At 44.5% G+C, this 25,739-nt stretch overlaps 1 protein-coding gene across 1 annotated transcript; it reads right to left on the bottom strand.

Annotated features, from left to right (window-relative positions):
- Positions 1 to 898: 898 nt before the first annotated feature.
- CDK10 (cyclin dependent kinase 10) lies at positions 899 to 25,593 on the bottom strand. The gene is made up of 13 exons (XM_069968514.1): positions 25,479 to 25,593; positions 25,074 to 25,146; positions 24,828 to 24,899; positions 22,008 to 22,110; positions 21,814 to 21,895; positions 20,963 to 21,030; positions 18,569 to 18,621; positions 18,393 to 18,462; positions 16,643 to 16,702; positions 15,904 to 16,027; positions 12,891 to 13,030; positions 12,461 to 12,513; positions 899 to 1,106 (listed from the first exon to the last, which is right to left on the bottom strand). Exons 1-13 carry the CDS (start codon positions 25,575 to 25,577, stop codon positions 1,009 to 1,011), a joined length of 1,095 nt encoding a protein of 364 aa, XP_069824615.1. The 5' UTR covers positions 25,578 to 25,593; the 3' UTR covers positions 899 to 1,008.
- Between the last annotated feature and the right edge of the window lie 146 nt (positions 25,594 to 25,739).

Raw genomic sequence — 25,739 nt, 5'->3', positions numbered from 1 at the left:
GATTACACGTTCCTAGGAAAACACGCGTTAACCCGATAATCTGGCTGTGTAAAAGGGCCAGTGATCAGCCGCTGAACGAGTAAACACCCGCTTGTCAGCTGCTTGGATCTTTTGCACAGCTGTAAAATCATTGTATTGGCCACACATCTGTCTAAACAGGGGATGTGCGGGCAATAACAATACATTTATTTTAGGCATTATACAGTTACCTGCTGTACTGCATTACAGAAGGATTGGTACAAGATCAGGATTGGTAAAAATCTACCTGTTCCTGTTGATGCTCTTTCATAAGTCTAATACAATCAGCAACAATGGGAAAATGAAGATTAAAAACAAAATAAAGCTGTATTCAACAAAACAAACAAAAAGCCTACCACAAAACACCTTTTTGGGTTCTGAAGTTATTACAGCCTTCACTGTCATAGATCATCTTCTTCTTGTACTGTTCCTTAGGGGTTTGCTTAGTCATACCATCTTTAGAATCCATAATCCTACCCAGCTGTCCCTCTGAGCTTTAAAGGGAACCTGTCACCCCCCGTGCCGGGGTGACAGGCTCCCGACCCCCCGTTAGAGACCCCTATACTTACCTCATCCCGCCGGGTCCCGCTTCTGGATTCGGTCGGGTCCCGGAGATCTCAGCCGCTGCAGCCCGGCGCGCGCGCTGACAGATGAGTCCAACGCTCATAGAGAATGACGGAGCGATGGACTCTCCTGTCATTCTCTATGGGTGTTGGACTCATCTCTCAGCGCGCGCGCCGGGCTGCAGCGGCTGAGATCTCCGGGACCCGACCGAATCCAGAAGCGGGACCCGGCGGGATGAGGTAAGTATAGGGGTCTCTAACGGGGGGTCGGGAGCCTGTCACCCCGGCACGGGGGGTGACAGGTTCCCTTTAAGATGTGTCAACTGGATACCCATCCAACATTTCACAAAGTGAGCCATATGTACGGTAGCATGTCAACATGCTAGCTCATCTGCGTTTTGCAATTCTTCAACTTCACATCAATAGGTCACGGTTTGCAACGCTTTGCTTGGTTCTCTGTCCCAGAGCTGGTCACTCTCTTGTTGCGGTGATGTGGAAAGGTCGGCATCAGCTGTGGCTCACAGGCTGCACAGAAAATATTTTATTATTGCTAGTCAAGTTTCCTAATATCATCATTAATGGGTCTAGAATAAAAGACGTTTTGCATCAATAAAATACAGTATGTAATGATAATTGAGGAAAGTAAATCAAGTGGCGTAAAGGGGTATTCCATACAGATTTTTTATTTTTTTTAATAAAGACTAACCCCTTAAGGACAGAGCCTGAAATGGCCTTAATGACAGAGACAAATTTTATGAATATGACCAGTGTCACTTTATTCATTAATAACTTCGGGATGCTTTTACCTATCCGGCTGATTCTGAGATTGTTTTCTCGTGACATATTGTACTTTACATTTCTGGTAAATTGGAGTCGATACTCATAACAAATCTTTATGAAAAAAACCCAAATAATGTGAAAAAATGAGAAAAAATGCATTTTTCCAACTTTGAAACTTTTTTGCGCATACAGAAAGTGGTTATACCACATAAATTATATATTAAATAGCATTAGCAACATGTCTACTTTATGTTGGCGGTATTTATTAAACTAGCTTTCTTTTTTTAGACAATAGGAAGCTTAAAACATTAGCAGCAAATTTCCAAATTTTCAGTAAAATTTCAAAATCAGATATTTTTAGGGACCTGTTCAGGTTAAGGGTACAAACCCACACACCGTATACGCAGCAGATACGCAACAAATACGCAGCAGATTTGTTGGTACAGATTTGATGCTGTGTTCAGTTATTTAGATCTAATCTGCTGCGTATTTGCTGCGTATTTGCTGCGTGTTTGCTGCGTATCGCAGCAGTAAATACGCTGCGTATACAGTGTGTGGGTTTATACCCTAAGGCTGGGTTCACACTATGTATATTTGAGGCTGTATTTGTGAGGCTGTATAGCAACCAAAACCAGGAGTGGATTGAAAACACAGAAAGGCTATGTTCACATAATGTTGTAATTGAGTGGATGGCCGTCATTTAATGGCAAATTTTTGCTGTTATTTTAAAACAACTGCTGTTATATTGAAATAATGGCAGTTATTTACTGTTATATGGCGGCCATCCACTCAATTTCAACATTGTGTGAACAGAGCCTTTCTGTGTTTTCAATCAACTCCTGGTTTTGGTTGCTATGAGGACCTGACTTGAGGACCAAATACTGCCTGAAGTATACAGTGTGTGAACCCAGCCTTAAAGTGTATTTGAGGGGCCTGTATGTTAGAAAGCCCCACAAAGCACCCCATTTTAGAAACTGCACCCCCCAAACTCTGCAAAAGCATATCCAGAAAGTGTTTTAACCCTTTAGGGGAGTCACAGAAATAAAAGCTAAGTGTGTAAGGAATTTGAAAATTTTAATTTTCTGTGCAGAGATTTTATTGTAATCCAATATTTTTCATAATTATAAACCTATTACCTGAGAAATGCACCCCAATAATTATTGTCCCGTTTCTGCAGTTTATAGAAATACCCCATATGTGACCCTATTGCGCTATTTGACGCAACCACAAGCCTCAGATATAAAGGAGCGCCTAGTGAATTTTAATGCCTCCGTTATATTTGGTCATTTCTGACTGTACCACTTCAGGTTGGCAGAGGCTCTGGGGTGCCAAAACCTAAAAAACACCCCTAAAGGGACACCATTTAGAAAACTACACCCCTCAAGGAATGTAACAAGGGGTGCGGTGAGCATCTGGACCCCACAGGTGCTTCACAGATTTTCCGAACAATATGGCGTGAAAAAAAGAAAAATTTATTTTTTACACTAAAACGTTGTTCTAGCCTTCAATTTTTCATTTTCTTAAAGGGATAAGAGGCAAAAAAAGACAAAAAATGTGTAGCGCAGTTTCTCCCGAGTACGGAAATACCCCACATGTGGCGATAGAGTGCCAAGGGGGCGCAGGACGAGCCTCCAAAGGGAAGGAGCGCCAATTGGCTTTTGGAAGCTGAATTTCACTGAAAAGGATTTCAAGCGCCATGTCGCATTTACAGAGCCCTCGTGCTGCCAAGACACTGGAAACCCCCCACAAGTGACTCCATTCTGGAAACTACACCGCTCAAGGAATCTAACAAGGGGTTCAGTGAGCATATAGACCCCACTGGTGACGGGCACAAATGTGGAACAATGTGACGTGAAAGGGAAAAATTTCATTTTTTCACTTTCATGGCACAAATGTGCCCGTCATCAAGGGGTCCATATCCTCACTGCACCCCTTGTTAGATTCCTTGAGGGGTGCAGTTTCCAGAATGGGGTCACTTGTGGGGAGTTTCCAGTGTTTTGGCAGCACGAGGGCTCTGTAAATGCGACATGGCGTTCATCATCCATTCTAGCCAAATCCAACCTCCAAAATCCAAATGGCGCTCCTTCCCTTCGGAGGCTTGCCCTGCATCCACATGGCGCTTTATGTCCACATGTGGGGTATTTACGGAAACGGGGGAAATTGCTCTACACATATTGTGTGTTTTTTTCTCTTTTAACCCCTTGTGAAAATGATAAATTCAAGGCTAAACCAACATTATAGTGTAAAAAATGTAATATTTCATTTTCACGCCACATTGTTCCACATTTGTGCCCGTCACCAGTGGGGTCCATATGCTCACTACACCCCTTGTTACATTCCTTGAGGGGTGTAGTTTCCATAATGGGGTCACTTGTGGGGGGTTTCAACTGTCTTGGCAACACAGAGGCCTTTTGAATGCAACATGGCCCCTCAAAATACATTCCATCCAAATCCAGCCTTCAAAAACGAAATGGCGCTCCTTCCCTTCGGAGGCTTGCCCTGCACCCGCACGGCGCTTTATGTCCACATGTGGGGTATTTACGGACTCGGGGGAAATTGCTCTACACATTTAGTTTTTTTTCCCTCTTTTAACCCCTTGTGAAAATGATAAATTCAAGGCTAAACCAACATTATAGTGTAAAAAATGTAATATTTCATTTTCATGCCACATTGTTCCACATTCGTGTCCGTCACCAGTGGGGTCCATATGCTCACTACACCCCTTGTTACATTCCTTGAGGGGTGCAGTTTCCATAATGGGGTCACTTGTGGGGGGTTTCAACTGTCTTGGCAACACAGGGGCCTTTTGAATGCAACATGGCCCCTCGAAATCCATTCCATCCAAATCCAGCCTTCAAAAACCAAATGGCGCTCCTTCCCTTTGGAGGTTTACCCTGCACCCGCATGGCGCTTTATGTCCACATGTGGGGTTTTTCCCTACTCAGGCGAAATTGCTCTACATATTAAATGTTTTTTTTTATCTTTTAACCCCTTGTGAAAATGAAAAAATCATGACAAGATTAATGATTTAGAGTAAAAAGTTTACAAAAATTACACTAAATGTTGGTCTAGCCTTGATTTTTTTCCATTTCCACAAGGGGTTAAAAAAGAAAATGAACACAAAACGTGTAGGGTAGTGTCCCCTGAGTACGAAAATACCCCACATGTGGGCATAATGTGCCATATGGGCACAGGGCAAGTCACCAAAGGGACAGAGCGCCATTTAGAGGCTGGAATGGAGGATGGAGGCCACGTCGCAATTACAAAGCTCCTGTGCTGCCAGGACAGTAGAAACCCCCGACAAGTGACTCCATTCTGGAAACTACACCCCATAAGGAATCTAACAAGGGGTGCAGTGAGCATATGGACCCCACTGGTGACGGGCACTTACGTAGAACATGTGCCGAGAAAATAAAAAATACAATTTTTTTCATTTTCACGTCCCAAATGTGGCCGTCACCAGGGGGCCATATCCCCGCTGCCCCACTTGTTAGATTCCTTATGGGGTGTAGTTTCCAGAATGGGGTCACTTGTGGGGGGTTTCTACTGTCCTGGCCGCACAGAGGCTTTGTAATTGCATCATGGCATCCTCTAATGGGAATGGCGGCCATACCTACTTAGCTGGGGAAAAGGGACAATTCTAATTTATTTGGGGGTATTAGGCCAATTATTAGTTTATAAGGTTGGAAATGACAGGTGTCCATCAAATTCAACCTGTGTTGATCCAGAGGAAGGCAAAAAACCCTCGTGAGGCAGACAACAGTAGCAGCATCACAGGGGAAAAATTCCTTCCCGACTCCATAATGGCGATCAGAATAATCCCTGGATCAACGTGACCCCTGAAATAGGAATAAGGGACAGAATTTAGATAATGTAGAACTCCAATGACGTGTGGTGCGCCTTGGAGCGATCCAGTATGCAAAGGCCGGGGGGATCAGGACAGGTGTCACACTGGAAAATGGTGTCCTTCCTGATCCCCCTGTTACACCACACTCTGCACTTCTTCTGGGGTCTCCTGTTTTCCAGTGTGGGGGACGTCACCTGGAAAATGTTGTCCTGGTGCGATACGGGGTCCTTCATATCCAGAAGCGCTGGGTCCGCTCCATGGCTGCTAAATATTAGGGCGCTATTACTACTTCTGATATTTTCATATCGTGCCGCAAGCTACAGTAGCTCGGGCAGCGAGGGACCCGAAGAGGGGGTGCTGGTATAAAAGTTATCCCCGTACAGGTGGTAACCTTTATCCAGCAGTGGGAAGATCAGTTCCCGGACGATCTTCCCACTTGTTCCGAGGATGGGGGGGGGGGGAAGGGCCATCTGGGGGCTGCATTTGGGTGTCCCTTCCTACATACATTCTAAGGGTACATGCACACTGCGGAATCGCGACAGATAACCCTTCGTGCATTCCGCAGCTGGCACCCACCGGCGGACTGATGCAGGCGCATGTCTCCACACGTGTCATAGACTCCATTCTATGCACGGGCGGATTCCACTCTCTGTCCAACGTGTTCATTCTTTGGATGGACGACGGATTCCGCCCGTGCATAGAATGGAGTCTATGACACGGGTAGAGACATGCGCCCGCATCAGTCCGCCGGCGGGTGCCAGCTGCGGAATGCACAAAGGGTTATCCTTCGCCATTCCGCAGTGTGCACGTACCTTAAATCTGTAAGTGTACCCTGAGATACCCTCACAGAGTTTGTAGAATTTCACACCATACCGTCATCTCTTATTGGGACGGTACTGGCGGAAAAGACGTGTCTGGGGGGCAGCGTACACTACGCTACCCCCCAGACACGTCACTGGATGATGAGGAGGATGAGGATGAATGGAGGAAAGAAGGATCCCCTCCATTCATCCTCACTGGCTGTTTTGGTGTCGGAGGCAATAATAACGTATCCCTCTGACACCGAAAACACCCTCGGGGCCATCTTTATACGGGGATTGGTATATGGGGTATGTAGTGGTGTAGTGTCAAACTTTATTCAATGTAGTGTGGTGTAATGTAGTGTTTTTTACGTGTTTTTTTTACAGTAAGTATAAAAAAAAAACCTACGCCAACAAAGGAGTTGCTGATAAATGCCGCACTTATATGCGGCACTTATTAGCAGACTGTGGCAGTAGAATATAGAAAAAAAACACCCTACGCCAAAAAGGAGGAGTTGCTGATTAGCAGCGCACTTTCGTGCGATGCTGATCAACACTCAGCGGCGATAGGGTGCGGAAAATAGAAAAAAAAAAAAAAAAAAAAAACTTTCTACATTCTGAACATCCCTGTAGCTGCTGATAAGTGTATTACACATATATTAGCCGCTAGAGGGCAGCAGAGCGCAAAATACGGAAAAAGCCGACGCTGGAGCCGAAAATAGCCGAGAGAAGCCGAACGTGACGTCACGGAAGAAGCCGAAGACCCGAACGAAGACGAGGACGCCACGAACCCGGAAGACGCCGATCAGGAGCCCGGGACAGGTGAGTAATGTACAAATACCTGCTCTGGACCCCTCGGCTACCTAGCTGAGGGGTCCAGGGCAGGTATTTACTATTTTGTGGGACTCTGATCGCCGTGCCACCGGCCCGATCGCCGTGAACGGCCGGCCGGCCGTTCACGGCGATCGGGCCGGTGGCACGGCGATCACCATTACTTTTTACAGTAATGGCGGTCGGTGCCGTCCTCGGACAGCACCGACCGCCATTTTTTTCCGGGTCATCGATGACCCGGAAAGGTTCCGATCGCCGCTATTGGCTGATCTGAATTGATCAGCCTATAGCGGCGATCGTAAGCACGGGGGGTGTTAACCACCCCCCGTGCCTTGAAGCTAAGATGGCCTGCTATGATTTATAGCAGGCCATCTTCCCCGACCGCTGTGTGTGAACACGCAGCGATCGGGGAAACATCGGGCGTAAATTTACGCCCTGATGCGCCAAGTACCAGGGCGCGAGGGCGTAAGTTTACGCCCGATGTCGTTAAGGGGTTAATAAAGATTTTTTTTTTTTTTTAAAAGCACCGTCCTGCCAGTGATCATCTGAACAGACAGGTGCTGGCACGGATACAAGGATGTACTGCGCAGCTTGACCAGGCTCCATTGGTGGTGATAGGGAAATGAGGAATGCAATTTTTTTTTTTGTTTGTTTTGGGTGGTTACAACCAGCCTATGCAGAATTAAACAAAACAGTTATATACCTCTTTAAGATAATGTTGTCATTGTCACAACCACAAATGTCCTGAATCAATGTTGTTTTAGAGCTTGCTGGTAAGTGAGTTTATGCTGTGTGTAAAGGTCCCCCATATACTTTTAACACTTGCAGTGGGTTCCGCCAACAAAGGTAGAAAATATAAAGGGCTCTCTAGAGACTCCACCGACAGATAATGTTGGTGGAGAGAAGGGTCAGGCATGATGGAAAATCAATGCTTCCCCCTATGTTCTTGTCGAAATAAGCCACTGCCAGAGGTCCCAACTGCCGTGAAGCCCCACCTAGGTGACACGGTCCCACTGTCCATTGCACAGAATGGTACATAGAGGCTTGCTTACCAAGCCTGAACAAGGGCTTCATGATTGGGTGGCAACTTTCCAAGTATAATTGGATGACTGGACTTTGGCAGCATGTCTGCAATGTGCCAATGCATTTCACAGGCTTAACCCATGTTTTCCTTTTCCTGGAGTTTGCAAGTACATTGTGCTCCAACCATTGTACAATAAAAGGTTTGGCAACTTGTAATACACTTTGGCTTGAAGGGAAACATCACCCATTAAATGCCTTTAACAACAGGTGGTCACATAGAAGATAAAACACAATATACTGTATGATTACCGCCCCCCCAACCTACCCCACGGTGACAGGGAGGGTCTTTGTAGACCTATTAGGATTAAGTTCCACCAGACTTAGGGTTCTATTAGAAGAAGCGATTATTTGTTTTCTCCGGTTAACAATGAACGAGCTCTTTTGCGAACAACATGAAATAATTCTTTACCATAATACACTGAACAATAGTGGTTAGTTACAAACGCAATTACGATCATAATTATCATAGTTTGTGTACTCTAGTATAAGAACAATTGTAAAAATGGTGTGTAAAAGGAGCGGCAGTGCAGACTGCTGCTGACATCAATCGAGGGAAGCGAGCACTGAACTGACAGGTTGGCCAACCGCGGATTATCGTGCCGTGTAAGACTGCCTTTGAATGATTTTTCAGGCCACATGATCCCAACAATTGTCAGCTCATCCCTGAGTAATTTTCATGGAGCACTTATTAGCCTGCTTGGCACATAATCACCCCTTGCAACTGGCCCTTAAAGAGTCACTGTCGTATTTATTTATTTTTTTTTTTTGCTGAAATCAATAGTCCAGGCGATTTTAAGAAACTTTGTAATTGGGTTTATTAGCCAAATCTGCCATTATCTGCATGTAAAAAGCCTTTTCCCAGGTCCCCCCCTCCTTCCTCTTTTTCATCCACTCTGAAAAATCTGAAAATTGTGACTTGTTGCAGGAGACGTACCCTGTCTGTTCTAGGGAGAGGGGAGGGGGGAGGAGGAAGGAGGGAGTTAGCCGGCAGCAGAAAGCAGATAACAGAGGATTACAGGCACAGAGCTGGGTGACAGCTGTAATCCGAGCACAGACAGGTCACTGGTGACTGTCACAGGAGATATCCCGTGAGGGATTTGTAGATTAACTCTTTGTTGTCCTGTTTTGGTCTTTTCTTTAGCTCTCTCCATAGGAGAACAATGAAGACAGGGGGGAGAGCTTCAAACTGCTTTTTCATGATAAAAATGCATTTTTCGGATAATAAACCCAATTACAAAGTTTCTTAAAATCGCCTGGACTATTGATTTCTGCAAAAAAAAAATTCACGACAGTGACACTTTAACCCTTTAACCCTTTGAGGACCAGGCCCAAAATGACCCAGTGGACCGCGCAAATTTTGATCTTAGTGTTTCCGTTTTTCCCTCCTCCCCTCCTAAGAGCTCTAGCACTCTCAGTTTTTTATCTACAGGCCATGTAAGGGCTTATTTGTTACAGGAATAGTTGTACTGTGTAATGGCGTCTTTCATTTTACCATAACATGTATGATGGAATTCCAAATATATTATTTATGAAGATATAAATTGATGAAATCGCAAAAAAGAATGCAATATGGTAACGTTTGGGGGGTTCCTGTGTCTACGTTATGCACTATATGGTAACAGCGACATGACACTATTATTCTATAGGTCAGTCCGAACACAACCATATGCAGGTTTACACAGATTCTCTAATGTTATATATTTTTTTTAAATGAAATCCTTTTTTTTGGCAATTAATTATAAATAAAATGGGACTATTGTGACGCTTATAACGGTTTTATTTTTTCACCTACGGGGCTGTATGGGGTGTCATTTTTTCCGCCATGATCTCTAGTTTTTATTAATACCATATTTGTGAAGATCGGACGTTTTGATCACTTTTTATTAATTTTTTTATATATATAATGTAACATAAAATCGGTAATCCGCGCACTTTTTCCCCTCTTTTCGTGTACGCCGTTTACCGTTCGCAATGACACTTGTTATATTTTAATAGATCGGACAATTACGCACGCTACGGTATATTATATGTTTATCTATTTATTTATTTTTATATGTTTTATTTATATAATGGGAAAGGGGGGTGATTTCAACTTTTATTGGGGGAGGGGTTTTGGGGTAGTGTGTTAGTGTTTTTAACTTTTTTTTTTTTACACATTTGAAGTCCCTTTGGGGGACTTGTACATAGATTAGTTTGATTTTTACACTGATGAATGCTATGCCATAGGCACAGCATTGATCAGTGTTATCGGCGCTCTGCTCATTGAGCCTGCCTGTGCAGGCTTAGAGTAGCAGAGCGCCGATCGGACCGCATGGAGACAGGTAAGAGACCTCCAGCAGTCCGTTATACCGATCGGGACCCCCGCAGTCACACTGCGGGGGTCCCGATCGGTAAGTGACAGGGGACTCCCCCTGTCACTTACACTTAAACGCCGCGGTCGCGCCGTGATCGCGGCGTTTAAGGGGTTAATGACACGCGGCAGCGCGATCGCTGCAGCGTGTCATTGCCGGTGAGGTCCCGGCTGCTCACTGCAGCCGGCCCCCACCTCCTATGAAGCGCGCTCCGCTCCGGAGCGCGCTTCATAGCGGGAATAACACCCGTGACGTAAGGTTACGTCATGGGTCGTCTGGGGACAGACTTCCATGACGTAACCCTACGTCCAGGGTCGTCTAGGGGTTAAGGACATGGCCCATTTTCGTTTTTACGTTTTCGGTTTTTCCTCCTTGTGTTTAAAAGGTCATAGCACTTGCATTTTTCCACCTAGAAACCCACATGACCCCTTATTTTTTGCGTCACTAATTGTACTTTGCAATTACAGGCTGAATTTTTGCATAAAGTACACTGCGAAACCAGAAAAAAATTCAAAGTGTGGTGAAATTGAAAAAAAAAAAACGCATTTCTTTTATTTGGGGGAAATGTGTTTTTACGCCATTCACCCTGGGGTAAAACTGACTTGTTATGCATGTTCCTCAAGTCGTTACGATTAAAACGATATATAACATGTATAACTTATATTGTATCTGATGGCCTGTAAAAAATTCAAACCGTTGTTAACCAATATACGTTCCTTAAAATCGCTCCATTCCCAGGCTTATAGCGCTTTTATCCTTTGGTCTATGGGGCTGTGCGAGGTGTCATTTTTTGCGCCATGATTTGATCTTTCTATCGGTACCTTGATTGCCCATATACGTCTTTTTGATCGCTTTTTATTAAATTTTTTCTGGATTTGATGCGACCAAAAATGCGCAATTTTGCACTTTGGGATTTTTTTGCGCTGACGCCGTTTACCGTGCGAGATCAGGAATGTGATTAATTAATAGTTCGGGCGATTACGCACGCGGCGATAGCAAACATGTTTATTTATTTATTTGTTTACTTTTATTTAAAACCTGGGAAAAGGGGGGTGATTCAGACTTTTATTAGGGGAGGGGGCTTTTTACTATTAACAACACTTTTTTTTTTTTTTTTTTACACATATACTAGAAGCCCCCCTAGGGGACTTCTAGTATATACACTTGGATCTCTCATTGAGATCTCTGCAGCATAGATATGCTGCAGAGATCCATGAGATCGGCACTCGTTTGCTTTCGGCTGCTGCAGCCGAAAACGAACGAGTGCCGAGCCGAGGACGGCGCCATCTTGGACGCGTCCCCGGCCGGCATCAGTAACGGAGATCGCTCCTCCGGGACAAGGTCCCGGAGGAGCGATCTCCCCCACTAGACACCAGGGAAACGTTGCCTCCGGTAATCGGAGGCAGCTGTCAACTTTGACAGCTGCCTCCGATTAGCTAATTAGCGGGCACGGCGATCAGACCGTGCCCGCTAATAGCGGCGGTCCCGGGCTACACGCGGCACCCGGGATCGCGGCACTTCAAAGCGGGGCCGCGCAAGTGAGGACATAGGACGTACCGGTACGTCCTATGTCCTTAAGAGGTTAAGGCCTTATTTATTTACAAAACATGGGTTCTCTGAAGAATCTGCTAAAGAAATCCATAAGTTTAGATTTCTTCCTCAGACTGATCACCAGATTTGCATGCATACCTTTCTAATTCAGTAGTCTTCATAGCAGGATTTCAATTTGTTTTTTGGCAGACTTTTCAATCATGTATATACAGTGTACTGAGCCATGTTAGCAGATCCTGGATGTGAGAACATAGCCTAATAGTTCTCAAAGAATACAAATTGCTACAATTATATCCAGTCAGGTGGACAGTGAGCTAAACAGTTTGTTACAATGGATCACACAGGTCCAGGTACTTAGTACACAGAGGACTGTCTACAATGAAGCTAATTCCTAGCTGTTCAAGGGGTTTCCACCCCCTGGATCTAGGTAAAAATATTTCACGGATAGAAAGCAAGACCATGAAAATGGTGAAACATAAATATATTTGAGAACTGTAGAACCTATTAAGTGATTAAGATTTACTTACATAAGATTGGAGAAGCCTAAAAGAGCCTAAATGCCAAGGCAGGCAGTGTTATTATGCGATCTGACAAGGTAAGAAATACATTAAATCAGAGAAAACATAAAAGACTTACGTAAAGGTTTCTCCTTGAAATAAGAACTTGCCAGGCTGTCTTCTGCTGTAGCTCTGACAGGAGGGTAGCAACAAAAGGTCAGTCAGTATTTTGTCTAAGGTTATGTTCATACACAGTAAAATTGGCCAATCTATGCTGTAAAACAGTGTATGGTTAAAAAAAAATAGGCTATAAAGCAGCACATTTATTCCATTAATAACTACCCCTGTAATAATGCATTTATGATACAAAGCTATGTTTACATCAGTGTTACCAGGATCCTTTTTGCAGCATGCTACTTTTTTTGTGTGTGTACAATGACAGACCCCACTACGGCCAAAGTGGTCTATTGTAATCCAGCACTAACGTTATTATGGTTTTTCCATTCAACGTGTGAACATTGATTAAGAAGAATTCAGAGTAAGTCTATTCGTGTAGCTTTCTCTCTTACCTCTTTTTAGGATCATACATAAATAAGAAATTGAGAAGTCGGAGGCCAGCTTCAGAAAGCCAGGGAAACTTATGCTTTAGGTTGTTGTATGGCTGCTTGCGTACTGTGTACTGACCGACTAGAGGCAACTTCGAGAAACCCTGAAAAGAATATTAATCATTTTATCATACATGACAAAAACAACATATGAAAATTATACAGCATGCTAAACATTTAATTACTAGACCATACTAGGAAACCATGAGAGCCCATAGCAAAACTCTGAATGAGAACAGACCTCACTGAGAGTTTGCAGAAATGTAAATTGCTCTTACTAAAGGGGTACTCTGGAGAAAAAAAATGTTTTCAAATAAACTGGTGTCAGGAAGTTATACAAAACTGTAAATTACTTCTAAAAGAAATGTACCAAAAGTTATCTTTATTTTATTACATTAATATTAGAGATGAGCGAACCTCAAGCATGCTCGAGTCCATCCGAACCCGAACGTTCGGCATTTGATTAGCGGGGGCTGATGAAGTTGGATAAAGCCCTAAGGCTATGTAGAAAACATGGATATAGTCATTGGCTGTATCCATGTTTTCCAGACAACCTTAGAGCTTTATCCAACTTCAGCAGCCACCACTAACCAAATACCGAACGGTTCGCTCATCTCTAATTAATATGTTAAATAGTTACACTTAATAGTTAAATAGTTAACACATTTTTAATAATGTTAAAAACATTTAAGTGGTTACCCAGTGCTACAAAAACATGGCCACTTTTTTCAGAGACCACACGACTCTTGTCTCCAGTTCAGGTGCGGTTTGCAATTAAGCTCCATTCATGTCAATGGAACTGAGCAGCAAAACCCCGCCCAAACTGGAGACAAGAGTGGTGCTGTCTCTGGAAGAAAGTGGCCAAGTTTTTGTAGCGCTGGATAATGGGCCTATTACACAGGTCGTTAGAGGAGCAAACGAGCGCTATCAGCGCTCGTTTGCTCCTCGTTCCCCGCTCGCTGCCACCGCTATTCATCGCGGCAGCAGCGAGCGGGTGAGTGCGGGAGGGGGCGGCGGGGAGCTGCCCGGGTGATCGCTGATCGTCCGGGCAGCCCATAGGATATAGCAGCGTCTGCTGCCGATGCTCCTATTCAATGGAGCGACGGCAGCAGATCGCTGCTATATGAGTCGCTTGTTTTTCAACATGTTGAAAAACAAGCGACTGCAACGATCAGCCGACATGAACGATGTCGGCTGATCGTTGCACTCTATTCCACGGGATGATTATCGTCCGTAGCGGCCGATATCGGCCGAATACGAAAGATAATCGTTCCGTGGAATAGGGCCTTAACCCTTTGCAACTGGGGGTTTCTATTTTCAATAGCATCTGTATAGCTGTGAGGCCGACAGCTAACATGGAGTGGAAGGGGGAGCCAGGAGCCATAGTTCTGGAGCCCCTAAAAAAGTTGCACTGTGACCATCACTAATCTTAGCAGGTACATAGCTGTTAGTATGAGCAACCCTCTCCCCTTTCTCCTGTTCAGGCTATGATTGATCTGATGTTGGGTTTCGGGCCAGCAGTAAGATGGGGGGGCGGTTTTCTTTGACAGGAGCAGAGGTAGCACAGCCTGGAGAAATAGGGGATCGAGAAGGGGAACACCTCAAACTGTTTCTATTTTATTGTAGCTTACTAAAGGGTATTTTTCTCTAGAGTATTTTTTTTTTCCTCATGTGATTACAGGTTCTGTTAAAGGGAACCATTCACCCCGTGGCCCCAGGCAGAAACTGACATACAGTGACATAAAGGTCAATATATTACCACATCGCTCCCGGTCCCATCCCGGATCCGGTTGTTGACACGGAGAAATCGCCGATTCTTCTTCTCGCGCCCATTATGGTAATGAGCCGAGACGAGTCCAACGTCCATAGGAAACGACGGACGAGTCCAACTTATTCATGAGGTCCTCTTCTCGTCGCCGCCCATCCACGCCTCCTGGAACTTGATTGATGTCTTCAGTCTTTTAAAGAATTCCCGTGCAGGCGCCATTGCGAAGGTCTTGTCACCTCTTCTTCGCCTGCGCGATAAACAGGATACGTGCTTGAGACAATCGGCGCACGCGCAGTAAACAGTAGAGCTGCGGAGCGGCTTCAATTGTGAACTGCGCATGCGCCGAAAACAACCGTCACGGCGCCTGCGCGGGATCTGGCGAGAAGAAAGAAGACGAGGAGGAAGAAGACCCGGCGTCAATCAAGTGTCGGGGGCGGGGAGAAGGCTGGACTTCGGGCCCGGCGGCGTTCATTACCATAATGGGCGCGAGAAGAAGAATCAGAGATTTCTCCGTGTCAACAACGGGATCCGGGACAGGACCGGGAGCGATGTGCTAAGTATATTGACCTTTATGTCAATGTATGTCAGTTTCTGCCTGGGGCCACGGGGTGAATGGTTTCCTTTAACAAAATGGGGGTGAAAACACCAATATGCATATAGACAATAGCTGCCAGCCAACACACTCTTTAGCCTAAAGTGTATCCATTAGCTGAGAGATAAGAATAATGCGGCACTCACCACTGTATGCGTGAAAAAAATCAGTGCTTGTTTATTCGTCCAAAACTGGCAGATACCTGCTAAGAAAATGTATCTGCCAGTTTTGGACGAATAAACAAGCACTGATTTTTTTCACGCATACAGTGGTGAGTGCCGCATTATTCTTATCTCTCAGCTAATGAATTTTTTCTTTTCTAATGCTATGATATAGCTGAGCACCCCACACGCGTAAAGTTAATTGGTCTGTACTATAAAGTCCAGCTAAGCACATAGTGCACCCCACAAGCGTTACAGAAAATAATGCTGTGCCGGTCTGCATCTATCTAATACTTTAGCCTAAAGTGTATTGGTACAATAAAGTGAGGAAAGGTGTAGGCTGTGCTGGCTTTGCTAACTATGGCTTATAGCTGTCAACGTATACCAAAGAAGTTCTGTGCCACCCAATTAAAAAAACAAGTGAGAAATAAAAGTCCACATTAGCAGCATACACACCGGCCAAATAGTTTCACTGGGCGTTCCCAAAAGTTGTATGATTAAATCGATCTGCTGGATCTCTGAGGTACCAGGCAATAAAGGCTTGTGAGCCAGCAGTTCAGCCAGAATACAACCAACCGCCCTACAAGGTAGATAACAATGTTACTACTAGGAGTAAAAGTCTAACAATACTTTCTTATCAGATGAAGCTACAACCAGTAGCCAGACAATGAAACATAAACCCATGAATACACAAGGAAAACAAATTATATCCCCTGAAAATACAATACGCAAGGTCATACTACACAGTTTGATGTTCAGCTCAGCGTTTGCTTCTCTCTCATTCTGTGCTGGCTGCACTGTGCTATTCCACATACAGACATCGAACTGGGAGCAGCAGGAAGAACCGCTGACCCATTGAAGTCAGTAGCATTGTGCATGTAGGCTGATTGTTTGGTGTAATAGCACAAGTTGAAAGGCAACAATCGGCCTGAACAGTGGCTAATCGCCTAAGTAAGGCAGATAATCATCCAGTGTTATAGGGCCTTTAAGGCTACTAGACAACAAAAGGATTTAACAATAAATGAACTTCCTCACTGTATCCCTTATTCAAGTCTAAAAAGTATAATTGCAGATTTACTATTTATGTTTTACATTATTACTTTAACATATCTATGCAATTTTTAATGTCTTACTAACTGAAAGTAAGCGATATTTCATGCATCACAACAATGCTGAATAGTAATATTTTTCTTACCACATGTCAATGGCTGTTGTCTGTGTTGTGCTTCCTAAGAGCAACTCAGGGGCCCTATACCTGCAATAGCCAAACACGACAATTTATGAAATTGGGATGGACAGTGATCACATGACACAGATTGAAAAGCAAATAGAACTGCACATATAATAGATGTTTTCTTAGAGTAAGGGCCCTATTACTAGTGCTATTACATGCACAGACATCGAGTGAAGAGGAGCGGTGGGGGCCACGGGGAGCTGCCCTGATTGATCTTTAGATTGTCCAGGTGCCCAATAGAAGAGAGCAGCAGTTTACGGCCAGGAGGCCGTCGCTATTGTCATTGTGTATTTAGAACATGCTGAAAGACCACGATCAGCAAACATTGTGCTTGTCGGCTAATCGTTACCTTTCAATATGAGCTATAACATGAAACGATTATCATCTGGAACGGCTGGTAATGGGCCAAGTATGGCTGATAATCGTTTCCTGTAAAAGGACCCTTAGTCTCAAGATGGGCCATTAATAGCGGATGTTCAGCAGAGCCCATATTTACACAGTGAAAGAAGCTGTGTTTAAAGGGAAGACAAATCTAACCTGCTGATAGCTCCCTTTTGTGCACAGAGCTCTGAGGATGAAGGTAAGTTTCTTACCATTTCTGTGCAGTTAGTAGTTAGATCCTTTTGCTAATCAAGTGATTTGGAGCACTGAGGACAGGACTACTACCCCACAGATCGGCCCCGCCAAAACGGATCAGTGCTTTGGGGCCGTCCAACAAGCTTAAGTATCTAACTACTAACTGCACAGGAATGGCACCAAGGATGAAGGTAAGAGACTTGCCTTTATCCCTAGCACCCTGTACGCAAAAGAAACTTAACAGCAGCTTAGATTCTTCTAACCTGTGAATAGTTTGCCTTTAATGCTTGCGCTGCATTACGAAATGTTGTCACCCAATTACCTAAATTACCTAAGACATAAGCTGTACTGAGCGGACACAGACACTACACAATGAATCCTGAGGATAGGCCATCCATCACTTTAAATTGTACCCTAACACCTGCAAAAAAAATGGATAATCAGCCTCTACAAATGTCACTGCTAGAGACGAGTTTACTGTACAAACGAAGAGAAACCCTACATTAGCTCAGCAATCTGCTTATGAGCCTGCTGCTCTTGAAGTCCATGCCGCTCCGTGCTGCTCCACTTCAGGTGTCTGAAAAAGCTGGATTCAGTCCTGGTAAACTTCTCCCAGGACTGGATCCAGGTTTTCCAGGCACCTGGGGTGGAGCAGCACAGAGCGGCATGGACTTCAAAAGCAGCAGGCTGATAAGTAGATTGCAGAGCTTACAAACTGTTTTTTTGTTTGTACTGTAAATTTGCTCTAGAGAGTCGATATCTAGTCACTGCATTTTTTGGAAAATGAGATTATAATATCTGTTCAGCCTTCATATTAGAGGAGATGATTAAGAATGGTGCCTAGACATTTCCCTCTTACCCAGTTTGCTCCACAAGGCATATAAGCGATGTGCAGCAAAGATATGATCAGAAAGTTTCCCTTAAATACTGATTCTGACTACTGAGAAACAAATTCATTATAATGTAAGAAATACTGATCCATGACCTTCAGATTCTGATTTTCCCACAAAACCGTTGTAACATTGTTAAGGCATGTCACAGCTTTATAATAGGTGGAAATTCCACTATTGGGTCCCCACCAATCCTCAGAATGAAGTGGCTAACTAACAATAAACCTGTCCTGACAGCTACTCACCAAAGTGTCACTACTTTTGGAGTCATCTGTTTTGCAGGAACACTGTATGCTCGGGCAAGACCAAAATCAGCTGCAATATTGAGGAAAACAAACAGCAGTCGGTCAATAAAACTACAGCATGTGTAATAACCTTAATATTTTACACAAATGGAAGGAGAAAAAAAATCTTTGTTTACCAATCTTCACACAACCTTTATCTGTCATCAGCAGATTGGAGACCTTCAAATCCCTGCCCAGAGAGAAACAATTAAGTTAGGGATGTGAACAACAACAAAAAAAAGAAATAAAAATGTGTTATCAGCCCTCTATGGCATTTTGTCCCTATCCTCTTACCCTATTTTACACTGCTCATTGCCTAGGTTACCGACCACCACTCTCTGCTCTGTGAGCGGTGGCCGGATTGCTGACATCCTTGGTCGGGACATCGGAAGCTGGGAAGTATACTTTTCGGGCCTCTGTGTCTGAGATAACCCATGTCTCTAGGGCTTGTGGCTTGTCTATGGGGGGGGGGGAATCTTAGTGGGAGACACAGAGGTGCAGAGCAGATTCTGCTGAACATCACTGCTTCCCGTCCTCACTCCTCCTGTGCCACCCACCAAACCAGGAAGTGAGAGCAGAACACAGTGGTGCTGGGCTGAATGGGCCAAGTGAGAAATCCCCTGTAACAAATTTTTTAATTGGACAAAGACCTGGCTTAATGTAAGAATCTCTTCTCCCTTTTAGGGATCACAGCACCCTGACTGCATGAGACTACTGTCACACCCACTGCAACTGCATTTTTTGAGCCAAGGACAGCAGTTGATCCAGCAGAAATATAAGTCCTTTTTTGTTGTTTAAATATACTTTTTATTGATTTTTCAAAAAATATTTGTTAATAAACACAGTGAATTAACATTCCACTTACAATATCTAAGGTTAAAGCGACTCTGTACCCACAATCTGACCCCCCCCCCCCCCCAAACCGCCTGTACCTTCAGATAGCTGCTTTTAATCCACGATCTGTCCTGGGGTCCGTTTGGCAGGTGATGCAGTTATTGTCCTAAAAAAATACTTTTAAACTGGCAGCCCCGTGCCCAATAGCTGGGGCTTAGATTGTGTATGCATTAGGCTGGCACAACCTCTCTGTCCCTCCTCATCATTAGGAATGCTCCAGGTAGATTTCCTACTATTCATCAGCTGTGTAAATACTGAACGTGGGCTGGATCGTTAAGGCACCTGTGCAATGTTCAGACAGGAGAAAATGTTCCAGTGGCATTCCTAATGATGAAGAGGGTGGGGGGGTGCAAAGTTAGGGCACAGATACTCCCGTTTGGCACAAAGCTGCAAGGTTAAAAGTTGTTTTTAGGACAATAACTGCATCACCTGCTGAACGGACCCCAGGACAGATCTTGGATTAAAAGCAGCTATCTGAAGTTACAAGTGGTTTGGGAGGGGGGGGTCAGATTGAAGGTACAGAGTCGCTTTAAATGTATCATAAATGCCATATTATCTCATGAATCTACTCAGATATAACATCCAAATATACCAAACAAACAAAATACCCCCCCCCCCCACTGTGCTCATGGCTAATGGCAACTCAAGCCTGCCTTCCTGGGCCTTATCAAAATAAGAACATGTTATTTCTATCATTTTAACTTTCCTAGAGTCCCTGCTACATCCTTAGTCAGGTACCACTTGTTATATTTGAATGGCAAGACCACCTGTCATATTTCTGCTTGTGAAAGGAAATTACAAATAAAGGTTTTCTATTTTTTTGAAGAAGCCTTTTGTGGAATTTGTACGGGCAACCTCTAACTGGTTATAATTAGAGATGAGCGAACCGAGTTCGGGTTCGAGTCGATCCGAACCCGATCGTTCGGCATTTGATTAGCTGGGGCTGCTGAACTTGGATAAAGCTCTAAGGTTGTCTGGAAAACATGGTTACAGCCAATCACAATATCCATGTTTTCCACATAGCCTTAGGGCTTTATCCAACTTCAGCAGCCACCGCTAATCGAATGCCGAAAGTTCGGGTTCGGATCGACTCAAGCATGCTCGAGGTTCGCTCATCTCTAGTTATAATGTATATGTTTTTTACCCCGGCTGAGTACATCATCTGTTGAGGGCATAAGTGATACTAACCAGTTGGCTAGCAGACATCTTTTGGCCACCGAACTAAATATGCGAGTTAGAACATCACCTGATATCAGTCTGAGTAATATGTAATAAGAGAAATGCTGGTTCCAGTGATATGTGGACCAGAAGATCCTTCAATTTGACCCAGAAGTGCCTCATCAGTGGACAAGACACTAGACCATGCAACAGATAAATTTGTATTAAATTATGTACAAAATTAGATTGGTAAAAATCTCTTCACAAAACTTTATATTGCTTCACAAAAGCCATGACTTGATCAAACAGTAAGTCCTTCATTATAATTTCCCATTACATTTAAATTTACTCTTAGTTTGGGCTCATAAACTGCAGTGACAGTTTTCCATAAAAACCGCAGTGTGTGATAACAAGCTAAAAGAGATTTCTGTACTGATAGTGGAATTCACCTTTAAGAGGCACCAAAATAAAAACATTACCTATGCACTATGAAGTTTTCATGCAGATATTGAAGACCAGTGAGTAGCTGAAAACATATACATTTTACCTGGGTAAAGAGCAAAAACAAGTTACCATGGTGTCAGAAATAACCAAACTGGTCAATTAAAGAGAACCTGTCACCCCCCCTGCCGGGGTGACAGGCTCCCGACCCCCCGTTAGAGCCCCCTATACTCACCTAATCCCGCCGGGTCCCGCTTCTGGATCCGGTCGGGTCACGGAGATCTCAGCCGCTGCAGCCCGGCGCGCGCTGAGAGATGAGTCCAACACCCATAGAGAATGACAGGAGAGTCCAGCGCTCCGTCATTCTCTATGAGCGTTGGACTCATCTCTCAGCGCGTGCGCCGGGCTGCAGCGGCTGAGATCTCCGTGACCCGACCATCTCCAGAAGCGGGACCCAGCGGGATTAGGTGAGTATAGGGGGCTCTAACGGGGGTCGGGAGCCTGTCACCCCGGCACGGGGGGTGACAGGTTCCCTTTAACTGTATTGTGTGCAAGAAAGGTGCCTCCAATTAACATGTACAGCACATGGTGCTGCGCTTGTCAGATGACTATCCCCCCCCACACTACCCCCTCCACCGCAATCAGCAGATTCCCAGGATGGACCGTAGACGGCCAAATATGTCTCAAAAAGAGTTAATAGAATTGTGGCTCCATCCACTAAAGGCCCTCTTTCTTGTAATCTCTGAGGGTCCCAACAGTCAAATTTAGACAGATCAGCTAAGCCTATCCCATATATAGAGGATAACTTGTAAACTTTGGATAATCCCTTTAAATAAAACACAATGATTTGAAGTGTGACCATCTTAGGCCATCACAACTTTGCTAGTACCTGGGCTTCGGAGAATGGAGTCTGCATATTTTCCAATAAACTGGCCAAATCTTGTTCACAGTAACCCATGACCAAGAAAATGCTGCAAAAACACATGAATCACATCTTAATAATAACCAGAAAGTTGGTCCAGGTGTACAAATTATTCATTGTGAAACACAGAGACACTTTGTCTCTAACACAGTCCATCTTACCTCTCTAGATGATTCCCAACAACCACTTCCTTTAGCTCCACTATGTTGGGATGTCTGAGCTTTAAAAGCAGTGTGATCTCTCGAAGACTGCTAATAGGGATTCCTGCAATAAAAGGACACAGGTTTAAAGACAAAGAGGTATTTATTAAGACCAGAGTCACTTAAAGAGAACCAATCATGGATGATAATCAAAAATTTTTTTTCCCCTAATTAGATGTATTTCATTATTTTATTAATATTTGTAAATATAATTGATTATTTTTTTTGTTGCGTTTTTCAAATATTTACTTTTTACTTTCCTGTCTCGCGCCGGCTCTTTTTAAAAGAGCCGGCGCGAGACAGGAAGCTCCCGTCATGCAGAGCGGCAAGGCCGGGCGCCGCCATCTTAATGACGTCACTTGCGTTCCACCGCTGGAACGCAAGAGACTAAATCAAGATGGCGGCGCCCGACCATGCTACAGCGGACCAGAGGATCAGGTTAAGTATAAGATACAGACTGCAAAGGCAGTCTGTGTCTTCATAAATAGACAAAATGAAGATACAGACTGCCTTTGCAGTCTGTATCTTATACTTTACCTGATCCTCTTGTTCGGTGGAGGAAGGCCGGGCGCCGCCATCTTGATTACATCACTTGCGTTCCAGCGGTGGAACGCAAGTAGCGTAATCAAGATGGCGGCGCCGGCCTTACTGCACCGAACAAGAGGATCAGGTAAAGTATAAGATACAGACTGCAAAGGCAGTCTGTATCTTTATAAATAGACAAAATGAAGATACAGACTGCTTTTGCAGTCTGTATCTAATAATTTACCTGCTCCTTTGTTCCGGTGCAGTAATGGCGGCCGCCGCCATCTTGTTGACGTCACGCTGGAACGCACCGCTGGAACGCACGTGACGTCATCAAGATGGCGGCGGCCGGCATTACTGCACCGGAACAAAGGAGCAGGTAAAGTATTAGATACAGACTGCAAATGCAGTCTGTATCTTCATAAATAGACTTCGTAAAGATACAGACTGCCTTTGCAGTCTGTATCTTATACTTTACCTGCTCCTTTGTTCCGGTGCATTAATGCTGGCCGCCGCCATCTTGATGACGTCAATTGCGTTCCAGTGGTGCGTTCCAGCGTGACGTCATCAAGATGGCGGCGCCCGGCATTACTTCACAGAAGAGGAAGAATTAGGTAAAGAATAAGATACAGACTGCAAAGGCAGTCTGTATCTTCATAGATAGACTTAGGGAGAGAGGACCTTTGATAATAGGGATAGTGAATTTTAGGTGATTGGTTCTCTTTAAAGTACACTAGGGTACTTTAGGGTAGACAATAAAAGACCAAAACACCAGGTAATATCACACACTTCTGTTGGAGTGCGTACACCATGATATGCACTGCCAATATGATTCCACTCGTTTTGAGGAGTTGCGCTCCTCTTTGTCAACAAGACCTTCTTGACAAAGAGGAGTGCTACTCCTCGAAACGTGTGGAAGGAATCTTGCTTCTTCCAGGCTTCCGTAGCTGAACTCTGAATCCTACACCAGGACTTTACTAGTGAGTGAGATTAACGCTAACGGCTGGGGCGCTCTTCTCATGAATATTCATCTAACATCTGGATCTATCTACTAAGCGGCTACACAGACCCTTTCATATGCAGGTAACAAACTTCCTGGACTATGATTAACTTCTGAGGTCAGCAGACTAACACATCAACACAGCGGTTCAAGGTTAGTGAACTGTGCCATCAACTCACACTGAGACGGCTGTGATTTTACCTGCAAGCAAGTATGGCTGTGCTTTTTTTCTTTTAGGAGCGTGATCAGTAGTATCATATATAAATATTATTACCCCTTTAGACCTAAAGGTCCCTATACATCTAAGACTGCAGTCAGCCATACCTGCCGCTTGCGGAGGGTTAGGGCATCAATCTAAGGAATATGGAGCTCTCCCAACCATCAACCAACAGATGATGTTGGTGGTGATAAGCGCCATGTGTGATGGAAAATTATTGTCCGGCCCCTTTGTTTCGAGATAGATAAGCCGCAGCAAGAGTGCTCTCCGTGTGGCTTACCTGTCCCCTCCTCATGTAGAACACAGGAATGCTCGTCCGAGCCCTATGTTCCTGTGTATGGGAGAGACGGGTGGTGGATGGGAGAGATAACCGATGGGCGAACGACTGTTTGGGATGTCAGTTATTGAAGGTGTATGGGGACCTTAAGGCTCATGGCTCTAAACTGCTGATAGAGTCCCCTAAAGTGTTCCCATAATATCAGGTAACTTTGCAGTCATGGAGGAGCCACTGAGGGAACAGTAGTTATGCTGGTCCTAAGTAAACCCCTGCCAGTGCACAATCATGCTGGATTTATGTAGAGAGATGCACAGAATGAAACAAAAAAACTACACCAGCTCATGGCTGATTTAGATCTTACGTCCCTCTGTGGGAAGCCATAACCCTTACATACGAACAAACATGAAGGGCCACTAGCCCAAAACACATCTAACACACATTGCTCTCCATATGTTAAAATGTAGCTTTGTTTGGCACATTTCTGTTTGCTGTTCCTTAGCATATTAGGCACAAGCTGGCAAAAATTTTTGGGCAAAACAGCAGCTGATAAATTCCCCCTCTATGCGGTCTTTCTGTCTGCCTCTTCCCTCCGAACTTGTTCTCCCTCACCTGTCTATAGTCTCACATAGAGAGCATGCAAAGTGATCTCTCAGCAAGCTGCTAGCCTGACTTGTAAACACAGGACAGAAGTGAGCTGGTTTTCAGTTACTGAAAGCTCTCTACTGATATACCCCCATTACCCTGTTCTAATAAATCACTCACCGTCCTTTTCTTTGTCCATCCTAACTTTCTTCAGTGCTACAATTTCATTGTTCCTTGTGTCTCTGGCGCGATCTAAAAGCAATATAGTGATGTGAGCGATAAGACATACCACAGAATAAGGGGTCACAACGTAATGGCAATACCTGCTGCACTTGGGGGGGGGGTTGCATGTTCTGGCAGATTATAGAACGGTGTATGCTAGTCATCAGAAGATTTACAGGTCACATGTAGTATAGGTATACTTACACACAATGCCATAGGTGCCTTCACCGATTCGGTTTAACTTTTCAAATTCTTTTACACTCCGACATTGCCCGAGCTGAGGATGTAACGGGAAAGAAAGCAAATCAGCCAGGATATAGGGCCAGGGCCAGATAATACAGAGGCCAGGGCACCAAATATATCCCTGGTGCTAAACTACAACTCCCATCATGCACTGACAACAGCTGTGGAGAGGCAGGTTCTACTTCATTGCACTGGGACACTGCTTCAGCTGGTAGTCAAAGGGTGTTGTATAAGGGACACTGAAAAGTGTGGAGATATATATATATATATATATATATATATATATATATAGATGTATATGCACACACACTATAGGAAGGACGCCTCACGTGTGGCAGCGTGTATAGATCCCATGCCCGTACTCACCCTGTCCCTCTCGGGCACAGTGATAAACTTCTCCTCCCTGACACTCTTCAGACGGATTTGTTCCAGCTCCGGGTCGGGGTCCGCGGCGGCGTCAGCCATCCCACTCACCCGGAGACGGGACGGGACCAGGCTGCAGGAAAGTCCGGGGATCTGAGGCCTGTGAGCACTACAGTGTAAAGAAGAGGCGTGCGCCCTCTAGTGGTTCAAAGTAGGAAAGTGCACGCTGAGATTGTCAGGTGAGATCACGTGTACACCATGGTC

This window comes from Dendropsophus ebraccatus, chromosome 4 (genome assembly GCF_027789765.1).
Source record: "Dendropsophus ebraccatus isolate aDenEbr1 chromosome 4, aDenEbr1.pat, whole genome shotgun sequence".
NCBI classification, from domain to species: Eukaryota; Metazoa; Chordata; class Amphibia; order Anura; family Hylidae; genus Dendropsophus; species Dendropsophus ebraccatus.
This window is presented reverse-complemented; position numbering and strand designations above follow the sequence as displayed.